Source organism: Pleurodeles waltl, chromosome 5 (assembly GCF_031143425.1).
Source record: "Pleurodeles waltl isolate 20211129_DDA chromosome 5, aPleWal1.hap1.20221129, whole genome shotgun sequence".
NCBI lineage: Eukaryota > Metazoa > Chordata > Amphibia > Caudata > Salamandridae > Pleurodeles > Pleurodeles waltl.
In genome coordinates, this window is record NC_090444.1 from 746,570,497 (window position 1) to 746,583,291 (window position 12,795).

At 46.6% G+C, this 12,795-nt stretch overlaps 1 protein-coding gene across 1 annotated transcript in view; it reads left to right on the forward strand.

The window, feature by feature from the left end:
* BUB1 (BUB1 mitotic checkpoint serine/threonine kinase) overlaps positions 1 to 12,795 on the forward strand; it is a 640,511-nt gene that overhangs the window by 11,969 nt on the left and 615,747 nt on the right. The window contains exons 2-4 of the mRNA XM_069234708.1: positions 2,552 to 2,611; positions 2,699 to 2,837; positions 9,542 to 9,738. Coding sequence (XP_069090809.1) covers positions 2,552 to 2,611; positions 2,699 to 2,837; positions 9,542 to 9,738 — 396 coding nt within the window. The remainder of the gene's footprint in view (positions 1 to 2,551; positions 2,612 to 2,698; positions 2,838 to 9,541; positions 9,739 to 12,795) is intronic.

A 12,795-nucleotide genomic window follows, 5' to 3' on the forward strand; every position in this document is an offset into this window, starting at 1 on the left:
TGCTATGTTAGCATACAGTATGTATTCAGGTATCTGCCACCCACCTTACCTCTCAACTCTCCAAGACCTTCGCACTAGATTTTGGATTCACAAAACTCCTGTTGGAACAGGGAGGGTTTATTTGTGTTTAATGGTACCAACAAGTTTAGGAAGGTCAGCATGTGCCTTGAAGGAAACCATCACAGTTTAAAAAAAAATAAAAAAAAATACCATTTCCGCTGCAACATCAGAAATAAGGCAAGGTGCTTTAATGGTAATCTTGACCCCTTCTGGTTAGCTCTGAGCAGAGGACAGAGGCCCAGCAACAAGTATTTGATTGGATAAGGGACATATGTCATTAACCATGGTGACATTATAGCACACCTGCCATCATTAGTCACCCCCCCTCGTTTAAAAATAAACAAATACATAAATAGATACATCCAACTGCTACACCAGTTCTGTGTTGCTGATTGAGCCCACCCATGACTATCCCAGCACTCTCCACTGCTATTCCCTGAAGATATAAGATGGTCAGGTGAACCAGGCAGATGGTTTTTTATTTTTATTTTTATTTTTTTACAAAACCTGTGCATTCACCCATAGGAATTTTTGCAGAACTGATGGAAAATATGTCCTCCTCTTCATGACAGTTGGGACCAGATTTGAAGGATAGCAAATGCATTTGCAGAGAACTAAAGGTAGATTGCCATGTGCGCTGAAAACTTGCCTTAGTATCTCAAAGGGCATAATTGCAGCACATAATCACTGCCTGAATCATGGAGTGTTACATTGGCCTAAGGCCCGTGCTTCTTCACAGCCTTATTCAACAACTGTTGTCAAGAGGAGTTATTATCCTCATCCAACCAGGGACCAAAATAGCCCCCTCCCTTTTAGGTCCTCTGGCAAGATGTAAGGAGAGCACCCCATAAACCTAACGAGTGAGTCTTTTTCCAGGCCATTCTGTGAAAATATTTCAGTTTCTCCTGATTACAATACACATGCAGACTTTCATGACCCTATAGTAAGGCTATCAAACTTAAGAGGTAAGCAATTTTTGCAGCACTGCTTGCCCAGGGAACTCCTATTAATTATTCTTGTTGCAACTGGTCTGTTGACGTGTGCTCCTGTGTCAGGAGGAACCTCTCACTATTATTGTGTGCTTCTTCTGGGCTCTAATGACGATTGCATTAGGCTTTTTGTTGTTGTTGTTGTTCTCAGACAGAGACCTGTATACCCCTTTCCATTTGAGCAAAATGGAGCTGCAGTATCTGCCTGCCCCCTTACTCCACCCTTAAAAAAAGACCATGATACTGTGGTTGTTGGGTTAAATCTTTATTGCAAACTAAAATCATGCACTTTTCATAACTCAAAGCACGGCCACCCTTGTTGAAAGGAGTGCTTCATTTGACCCCCTTATTCCTCCTTTCAAGATGGTCTTGGTTGCTTTCAGTTGTATGTTTGAATATCAAAGCATTAAAGTGATGTGCTTGGCATTGAGTGAGTTCACAATAAATAAGAGTCCTCAGGTTGCCAGGGTTGCCCAGATGCTTTTGGGTTCCATGAGCCTGGACGAATTCCCCTGGTACACAGATATAATTAGTTATTTGACATTAGTATTGGTTACACTGAACTCTACTCTCTTGATTGCCCTTACATTCCTCCAAATACCTCAGAACTGGCAGATTGTCTGCCTTTTTCCTTAAAAGGGCAAGCAGAGCTGCCTGGGTAGCATACACGGACGTTGCTATATTGAGATGCAAGGGTTTAGTTTATTGTACAGAACGTTACTGGTAAATAGGATGTCTAATCCCGCCTCCTCCTGCTAATCTTCAAGCAAATTATTCAACATTTCTTTTTTTTACTTAAACCACCATTGTATAACAGTGTTATGGCTTATAATTTTTGTCCCTAGCTGGAATGTCTAAAGAGAATGCTGTATGAAATAAATGACATGGACTAAACAGTTTATGATTTTGTGGATCACACCTGACCAAGAAGGTAGTAATCAATCTGATGAAGTAGGCTATTTCAGCTTTATGCAATACCAATACCAAATGGTATCCTATAGCTCAACAGATCTTTTTTGTAACCCATTTTCTTGAATGCATCACCACTTGCTCTTTGTTCTCCCATCATCCTTCTCAGGTCACATTGCCTTATTCTAATTTCATTTTTTAACTTTTTACAACCAATCGAGCATTCAGATGACTCATAATTATTAATTTGCTGATCTTCCTGTGTTGATTACCTGTGGTGCTCAGTTTTAAGGAGTACACGGACATTATGGTTTTATTTGAGTTTTAATAATCAGCTGGACTTTACATTTTGAAGCAAATAACGTGTGTGGGTTTTCTCAACTTGGTTTTGTTATATGTGAACATCAACCAGCTTGATTTGTAGTTATTTCATAATGAGATGTTCACTAATATTCAGGTTTTTGTATTTGCTGATTTACATTTAAACTTTACCAAGATTAAAAGTTGTGTATTTATTTAAGTATATTGTACAGCACACACTGATATGCTTTACTCGACTGCTGTTTAAAATCAGCCTTGCTTCTTTCCATCAGAATGTTTGAAAGCTCTATTGCAAGTTACACGGGAAGTGATCCTCTTGAAGTTTGGGAAAGGTGAGAAACTCTTGTAGTAATTCACCCTAATTGAAATTGTAAAATATGCTTCATGTACTTCAGCAGCCCATTCCTTTTTACTTTCAGGTATGTGCTCTGGGCAGAAGAGACCTTCCATATTGGAGAGGCAAAGGTGTTTCATTTGCTTGAGCGTCTTATTAGCCATTTTGTATATGATAAGCAATACTATGACGATGAGCGATTCATCAGGTGCTGCATAAAGTTTGTAAGTACTAGATTTTGGCCCTCCAAAAATAGTCATTAAAACTGTATTTGACAGCGTTTTGATGTTGAAATAATTTTTTCCTAGGAGCTTGATTGACTATGAAACCTTAATATTTTCTTGCACTGGATGTTTTTAACTAATTGGTAGAATAACTGTCAGGGGGACTATTCACAAACTCAGTCTCTCTGGCGACTATAACCACTGCCTCCATAGTATCACACACTTTGTAGTAACTGGGCCCGTGTTTACCATCTTTACTTTAACATCAGTTATTTCACAGAAAGGGCATTGGATTTGGGATAATAAGTCAGGTCACATGTGCCCTCATGTTTCTGATTAACTACACTCCAGTAGTACATGTGATAAACATGCAGTAAACCTTTAAAATATTTTTCAAAACCCTATTAGAGGCCCACTGGGTTAGCACAAGACTTTGGGCTCTACCATAGGCGTGAAGCCTTTTTAAAAAAAAAAAATTTTTTCACTCCAGATGTCCAGGGGTCCAACCTACTATTGATCCTTGGCAAATGGGCCAACTACCCCTTTCTGCGCTTGAAATTCAATGGTAGCGTGGGTGGAGCAGTCTAAGGCTTCTTGGGAGGAGGGAATAGCAGATACAAAGGGGTGAACACAGGCTCATAACTCTGGCCCTCATTATGAACGTGGCGGTGTGGGCCGCCATGCCGGCGGTGGCGGGAAATACCACCAGCCGGCATGGCGTCCCACACCGCCACATAATGAAGCCATGGAGGGCCACCATAGTCGGCCCCCACCCACCGCCAGGCTGCCTCAGTCAGGCAGCCTGGCGGTGGACGGCATCATTATTCGACAGGGCAGCGCTGCTGCCCCTCGGGTAATGATCCCTTTGCCTCCAGCCTTTCCCTGGCGGGTTTCCCCGCCAGAGAAAGGCTGGCGGAGGGGGTGCACCGGGGCACCCCTGGGGGCCCCTGCACTGCCCATGCACTTGGCATTGACAGTGCAGGGGTCCCTGTGCAGTCCCCCATCGCGCAGGTCACTGCCCGATTTACGGGCAGTGATCTGCACGACTGGTGCAGCTGCACCCGCCGCACACCGTGACCATGTCCCGGCCAGGCATTCGTCAGGGCCGGTGGGCGGAAACAATGTTTCCGCCCGCCGGCCCAGAAGAGTGTTCGTTATACGGCCGGCGGGGTTCCAGGGGAGCTGGTGGTCACTGGAGAGACCGCCAGCATGAACACGGCGGTGTAAACCGCCTTGTTCATAATGAGGGCCTCTATGTGCATTCAATAATAGCACTGAATGATTTTCCAGTCAAATACTCCTGTTTATGACAACAGTAGTATTTTTATAAGTACACAAAGGGAAATACAGCATATACAAACCTTGAGGTCAGTGCTCTAGTATTTATGAGGCAGGCCTCTGAGTCCCACTTTCCTCTCACTAGCAGTTGTGGTTATACTTCATTCTCTAAAGGCGACATTCCGGTTAGGCCTTACTAGCTGCCTGAGTCTCAGGAGACCCAATCTTTCAGAAAAGTCAAGTGTTCCAGCGCCGGAGTGATATCTGGAAGCCAAGTTGCCTCTGGGCCTTCCGGCCTTTCGATCAGTCTTACCCGTACTGCAGGGATTGTAGTCTAGGAGTGTCTCGCTTGCAAGTTTGGAGGCTGCAGTGACTGCCTTTGGGTATCACTTTTGGCTCGGCAGAGGCTGGGTGTGATCAGTTCCCCTTTGATGCAATAGTAAGTTTCCTTTGATCCTTCCCACAGTGTGGGCGCAGGGGTGGAATTTAACAGCTTCTGATCCTCAGTCCGGGCTTGAGTCACCACAGCAGTCTCTCATCCTGACTGCATCAACCAGGCTGCAATCCTTGTCCTGTCCAGTGCCCCCCACTTGATTGCAGGGTTGTAGGAAGTTGGCTCTGTATGCACTATTTCAAAGTAAGGAATAGTATGCACAGAGTCCAAGGGTTCCCCTTAGAGGTAAGATAGTGGCAAAAAGAGATAATACTAATGCTCTATTTTGTGGTAGTGTGGTTGAGCAGTAGGCTTATCAAAGGAGTAGTGTTAAGCATTTGTTGTACACACACAAGCAATAAATGAGGAACACACACTCAAAGACAATTCCAGGCCAATAGGTTTTAGTATAGAAAAATATATTTTCTTAGTTTATTTTAAGAACCACAGGTTCAAATTTTACATGTAATACTTCAAATGAAAGGTATTGCAGGTAGGTACTTTAGGAACTTTGAATAATCACAATAGCATATATACTTTTCAAATAAATCACATATAGCTATTTTAAAACTAGACACTGCAATTTTCACAGTTCCTAGGGGGAGTAAGAGTTTGTTAGTTCTTGCAGGTAAGTAAACCACCTACGGGGTTCAAGTTTGGGTCCAAAGTAGCCCACCGTTGGGGGTTCAGAGCAACCCCAAAGTTACCACACCAGCAGCTCAGGGCCGGTCCGGTGCAGAGTTCAAAGTGGTGCCCAAAACGCATAGGCTTCAATGGAGAAGGGGGTGCCCCGGTTCCAGTCTGCCAGCAGGTAAGTACCTGCGTCTTCGGAGGGCAGACCAGGGGGGTTTTGTAGGGCACCGGGGGGGACACAAGTTAGCACAGAGAGTACACCCTCAGCAGCACGGGGGCCGCCGGGTGCAGTGTGCAAACACACGTCGGGTTTCCAATGTAAATCAATGGGAGACCAAGGGGTCTCTTCAGCGATGCAGGCAAGGGGGGGGCTCCTCGGGGTAGCCACCACCTGGGCAAGGGAGAGGGCCTCCTGGGGGTCACTCCTGCACTGGAGTTCCGATCTTTAAGCTCCTGGGGGCTGCGGGTGCAGAGTCTTTACCAGGTGTCGGGATCTGGGAAGCAGGCAGTCGCGGTCAGGGGGAGCCTCGGGGTTCCCTCTGCAGGCGTCGCTGTGGGAGCTCAGGGGGGGGCAACTCTGGTTACTCACAGTCTCGTAGTCACCGGGGAGTCCTCCCTGAAGTGATTGTTCTCCACAAGTCGAGCCAGGGGAGTCGGGTGCAGAGTGTCAAGTCTCACGCTTCCGGCGGGAAACGCAAGTTGTTTCAAAGTTGCTTCTTTGTTTCAAAGTTGCAGTCTTTGGTGAACAGGGCCGCTGTCCTCGGGAGTTCTTGGTCCTTTGAGAGCCGGGCAGTCCTCTGAGGATTCAGAGGTCGCTGGTCCCTGGGGAAAGCGTCGCTGGAGCAGTGTCTTTAGAAGGGGGGGAGACAGGCCGGTAGAGGTGGGGCCAAAGCAGTTGGTGTCTCCGTCTTCTCAGCAGGGTTTTTCAGCTTAGCAGTCCTCTTCTTCTTAGGTTGCAGGAATCTGAGTTCCTAGGTTCAGGGGAGCCCCTAAATACAGAATTTAGGGGTGTGTTTAGGTCTGGGAGGGCAGTAGCCAATGGCTACTAGCCCTGAGGGTGGCTACACCCTCTTTGTGCCTCCTCCCAAGGGGAGGGGGTCACATTCCTATCCCTATTGGGGGGGATCCTCCATCTGCAAGATGGAGGATTCCTAAAAGTCAGAGTCACTTCAGCTCAGGTTGCCTTAGGGGCTGTCCTGACTGGCCAGTGACTCCTCCTTGTTTTTTCTCATTATCTCCTCCGGCCTTGCCGCCAAAAGTGGGGCCGTGGCCGGAGGGGACGGGCAACTCCACTAGCTGGAATGCCCTGGGGCGCTGTAACAAAGGGGGTGAGCCTTTGAGGCTCACCGCCAGGTGTTACAGTCCTGCAAGGGGGAGGTGATAAGCATCTCCACCCAGTACAGGCTTTGTTGCTAGCCACAGAGTGACAAAGGCACTCTCCCCATGTGGCCAGCAACATGTCTCGAGTGTGGCAGGCTGCTAGAACCAGTCAGCCTACACGGGTAGTTGGTTAAGGTTCCAGGGGGCACCTCTAAGGTGCCCTCTGGGGTGTATGTTACAATAAAATGTACACTGGCAACAGTGTGCATTTATTGTGCTGAGAAGTTTGGTACCAAACTTCCCAGTATTCAGTGTAGCCATTATGGTGCTGTGGAGTTCGTGTTTGACAGACTCCCAGACCATATACTCTTATGGCTACCCTGCACTTACAATGTCTAAGGTTTTGCTTAGACACTGTAGGGGCACAGTGCTCATGCACTGGTGCCCTCACCTATGGTATAGTGCACCCTGCCTTAGGGCAGTAAGGCCTGCTAGAGGGGTGACTTATCTATACTGCATAGGCAGTGTGAGGTTGGCATGGCACCCTGAGGGGAGTGCCATGTCGACTTACTCGTTTTGTCCTCACCAGCACACACAAGCTGGTAAGCAGTGTGTCTGTGCTGAGAGAGGGGTCCTCAGGGTGGCATAAGATATGCTGCAGCCCTTAGAGACCTTCCCTGGCATCAGGGCCCTTGGTACCAGGGGTACCAGTTACAAGGGACTTACCTGGATGCCAGGGTGTGCCAATTGTGTAAACAAAAGTACAGGTTAGGGAAAGAACACTGGTGCTGGGGCTTGGTTAGCAGGCCTCAACACACTTTCAAATCAAAACATAGCATCAGCAAAGGCAAAAAGTCAGGGGGTAACCATGCCAAGGAGGCATTTCCTTACAAGGGTCATTGGTCATTCTGACTTCACACTTGGGTAAAGGCCAGATTGGCACAGCAGCAACATCCTTCTCACAGCTGCCGGTCTGGTATATGGGGTTACTGCATTTCCAGCCCCATGGATGTCCCCTCACCCAGCTGGGAGACAAGAGGGGTTTAACCCCTAGTCTCTGTAACAGGCAGAAGTCTTGTAGAACCTCTCTTCTCACAGCCCGACTGGCAGCTTAAAAGTTGACAATCATAGGGTCCGCAAGCTCTCATCCTTATAGCCCATTTCCAGACAGCAGACATGATTTAGGATCTGTGTTTTTGAGATTCATGTTGATTGGGTGAGATGGGCTTGTTTTGAAATGCTCTCTCCTCTGCCCTTCTTCCAGAAAGCAGTCTGTCACAGCAGATGCAATTCCAAATCTGACTGCCCCACAGCACAGGTCATGGGTGTTACTAGTGGTTCACACCTGGATGTCGGACAAGGTCATATGTTCATAAAAAGGTTTCCCCCAGGGCCATAGCACTACTCGTTGATTCTCTTATTAGCCCCTTCTCCTTCCTGAAAATTTCCTTGCCCCCTTCCGGTAACCTCTCTCTGAAGCAAAGAGAACCCTTTAGTGTACTGAAGAGCCTGACTCTTCCTCCAGTGTGTCCCATCCTGGTCACAGGAATGCAGCAATCCACAAATCTGGGTGGGGTGCGGTGGGGTTCCTCTACATCCTCATGATACTCCAGTAAGCCATGGGTCTTTGAAAATGAAACCCAGAACTCCTTGTATTGTACCATTCACAGGCACACATACAACTGTCATGTGCATACAACACGTGGTGCACAGCGCTACATACTAACTTGAGAAGTCAAGCACACAGCAGCAGAACTTTACGAGTGAACCTGTAGGCCTCACTCCAGTGACACAGGTTAAAAAGTCTGTTCACTTCTACTGATCACTACATGGTAAGCTGCCACCACCAAGTTTGTGCTGCTTAACCCCTGGCAAATGTGTTGGTCCAGTGAGCCTCCAGCTTAATGCAATAATTCTGACGCATCTCTAAAAATCATCAAGGTTGAGAGGAGACTTGTTGGGTTTTGTAACTATATTAGGTTACTTGACCTATGGTTTAGTGGCAAACCTTTTTTTTTTTTTTTTAATTAATTTATTTTTTTCCCAGGCCCTGTGCCAAAAAAACAAAAGCTGGTGTTCTTAGAAATGAACTTCTGATATGTTCTCCGTATTCTGTTTCCATGGTGATGGTAGACATCTATTCATTTCTACTTACTTCTACCCCAGAGCTACTATTGAGGAGATTCTGACAGCTAATTCTTGCATTTTTGTTTCTTGCCCTCCATTTTTTGCTACATTGTCTTTGCCACAGCTGATTAATCATGTTCAATCGAGTATTCCCTTGGGTGGGGAAGGAAGGAGGAGATGCAGGGTATTTGTTTTTCATTTAATACTCTGGAATTACACAAAGGTGCATCTTGGTTGCCTTAAATTAATGGCTCTTTTTAAATGTATAATGTACTTGGGCTCATTGGACTTTAAAAGCATCTTGGACTATCAGCCCTCAGCCCAAGAAGTTATTTTTAACTATCATGTTGTACAAATGTATGTTTGGAATTTAGATTGTGACGACCCGTGAAGGTGCTAATTCACTGACAAGCTTTGCAGAATATAAAAATAAAACCACTCTGTGTGGTCCTAACCCTTGGCATATGGGTTGCACTCAGTGTTGCATTCCTACTGTCTCACATAGCAGTCTGGACAGCTTCTTGTTTTAGTTTACTGTTCCCAGCCAATCCACCATCAGTTTTTATACTAAGAATATGTTTTGTAATTTTAAAAGCGATTCTGAACTTATTGATCATTTGAACATAGTTTTTTCTTCCTGTGGATTGTCTTTTGCACTTGAATTCTGAAACAAAGTACTGATTTTCTGTACTTGCAACCAATATCTGAAAGAAACAAGCACTTGGTCTGTTGTACAATGAGGCCACCAGCTGTACCCTTTGTCTTGTTATAGTTGTGTGCTAAGTCACAAAAAGAACTTCGCTTTAAAATTGAAAAAAATATCTTAAGGTTGTTCTTGTAGTACAGTATCTTTCTGTCCCTACAAAGCATTGTCATCAGATTGGATGTTTACTTGCAGTTCTATTTCCCACAGGCTGTATCTATTAAAGAACCCAACTCGTTTTATGAGTATTTAAACAATCAAGGGATTGGATCAAGGTCAGCTGCTTTTTGTCTTGCTTGGGCTCACCTTCTAGAACAACAAGGAAATGTGCAGCTTGCTAATTCTGTATTCCAAAAAGCTATAGAAAATCGTGCAGAACCAATGGAACACCTTACTCTGCAGCACAGGTAAGACATCTGATTTCATTTTGTTGTTATAACAATATCTATGAAGATTTACTTACGATTTGACTAAACTCTGATCAACCAAAAACGTCATTCATCCAACTACAGTTTTGGATTCACCATAAAATCTAGTCATGTTAAACAGTCCTGTATGGATGGTGGGTAGCTAATAAATTGAGGTAGGTGTATTTTGTAGGAAAGTACCATCTTGCCGGGCATGTTACCCCCATATTTCACTGTATATATGTTGTTTTAGTTGTATGTGTCACTGGGACCCTGCCAGCCAGGGCCCCAGTGCTCATAAGTGTGCCCTGTATGTGTTACCTGTGTTATGACTAACTATCTCACTGAGGCTCTGCTAATCAGAACCTCCGTGGTTATGCTCTCTCATTTCTTTCAAATTGTCACTAACAGGCTAGTGACCAATTTTACCAATTTACATTGGCATACTGGAACTCCCTTAATTCCCTAGTATATGGTACTGAGGTACCCAGGGTATTGGGGTTCCAGGAGATCCCTATGGGCTGCAGCATTTCTTTTGCCACCCATAGGGAGCTCTGACAATTCTTACACAGGCCTGCCACTGCAGCCTGATTGAAATAACGTCCACGTTATTTCACAGCCATTTTACACTGCACCTAAGTAACTTATAAGTCACCTATATGTCTAACCTTTACCTGGTAAAGGTTGGGTGCTAAGTTACTTAGTGTGTGGGCACCCTGGCACTAGCCAAGGTGCCCCCACATTGTTCAGGGCCAATTCCCCGGACTTTGTGAGTGCGGGGACACCATTACACGCGTGCACTACATATAGGTCACTACCTATATGTAGCTTCACAATGGTAACTCCGAATATGGCCATGTAACATGTCTATGATCATGGAATTGCCCCCTCTATGCCATCCTGGCATTGTTGGCACAATCCCATGATCCCACGGGTCTCTAGCACAGACCCGGGTACTGCCAAACTGCCTTTTCAGGGGTTTCACTGCAGCTGCTGCTGCTGCCAACCCCTTAGACAGGTTTCTGCCCTCCTGGGGTCCAGCCAGGCTTGGCCCAGGAAGGCAGAACAAAAGACTTCCTCAGAGAGAGGGTGTTACACCCTCTCCCTTTGGAATAAGGTGTTGAGGCAGGGGAGGAGTAGCCTCCCCCAGCCTCTGGAAATGCTTTCATGGGCACAGATAGTGCCCATTTCTGCATAAGCCAGTCTACACCGGTTCACGGACCCCTCAGCCCTGCTCTGACGCGAAACTGGACAAAGGAAAGGGGAGTGACCACTCCCCTGACCTCCCCTGGGAGGTGCCCAGAGCTCCTCCAGTGTGCTCCAGACCTCTGCCATCTTGGAAACAGAGGTGCTGCTGGCACACTGGACTGCTCTGAGTGGCCAGGGCCAGAAGGTGACGTCAGAGACTCCTTCTGATAGGCTCCTTCAGGTGTTGCTAGCCTATCCTCTCTCCTAAGTAGCCAAACCCTCTTTTCTGGCTATTTAGGGTCTCTGCTTTGGGGAATTCCTTAGATAACGAATGCAAGAGCTCATCAGAGTTCCTCTGCATCTCTCTCTTCACCTTCTGCCAAGGAATCGACTGCTGACCGCGCTGGAAGCCTGCAAACCTGCAACATAGTAGCGAAGACGACTACTGCAACTCTGTAACGCTGATCCTGCCGCCTTCTCGACTGTTTTCCTGGTGGTGCATGCTGTGGGGGTAGTCTGCCTCCTCTCTGCACAAGAAGCTCAGAAGAAATCTCCTGTGGGTCGACGGAATCTTCCCCCTGCTACCGCAGGCACCAAAGAACTGCATCACCGGTCTCCTCTCAGCACGATGAGCGAGGTCCCTTGAATCCAGCAACTCTGTCCAAGTGACTCCCACAGTCCAGTGACTCTTCAGTCCAAGTTTGGTGGAGGTAAGTCCTTGCCTCCCCACGCCAGACTGCATTGCTGGGAAACGCGTCTTTTGCAGCTACTCCGGCCTCTGTGCACTTCCGGCGGAAATCCTTTGTGCACAGCCAAGCCTGGGTCCACGGCACTCTAACCTGCATTGCACAACCTCCTGAGTTGTCCTCCGGCGGCGTGGGACTCCTTTGTGCAACTTCGGCTGAGCACCGTTTCACTCCTCTTCGTAGTGCCTGTTCCGGCACTTCTGCAGGTGCTGCCTGCTTCTGAGAGGGCTCCTCGACCTGCTGGGCGCCCCCTCTGTCCCCTGACGCAATTGGCGACATCCTGGTCCCTCCTGGGCCACAGCAGCATCCAAAAACCCTAACCGCACGACTTGCAGCTAGCAAGGCTTGTTTGCGGTCTTTCTTCAGGAAAACACTTCTGCACGACTGTCCATGGCGTGGGGCATCCATCCTCCAAAGGGGACGTTTCTAGCCCTTGTCGTTCCTGCAGAATCCTCAGCTTCTACTGTCCAGTAGCAGCTTCTTTGCACCCACAGCTGGCATTTCCTGGGCATCTGCCCACTCTCGACTTGGTCGTGACTTTTGGACTTGGTACCCTCGTCTGGAAATCCATCGTTGTTGCATTGCTGGTTTTGGTCCTTCCTGCAGAATTCCCCTATCACGACTTCTGTGCTCTTTGGGGAACTTTAGTGCACTTTGCACTCACTTTTCAGGGTCTTGGGGTGGGCTATTTTTCTAACCCTCACTGTTTTCTTACTGTCCCAGCGACCCTCTACAAGGTCACATAGGTTTGGGGTCCATTCGTGATTCGCATTCCACTTTTGGAGTATATGGTTTGTGTTGCCCCTATCCCTATGTGTCCCCATTGCATCCTATTGTAACTATACATTGTTTGCACTGTTTTCTAATACTAAACTGCATATTTTTGGTATTGTGTACATATATCTTGTGTATATTTGCTATCCTCATACTGAGGGTACTCACTGAGATACTTTTGGCATATTGTCATAAAAATAAAGTACCTTTATTTTTAGTATATCTGTGTATTGTGTTTTCTTATGATAGCTACCATTATCTATCAGCCTAAGCTGCTAGACACCCTATACACTAATAAGGGATAACTGGGCCTGGTGCAAGGTGTAAGTACCCCTTGGTACTCGCTACA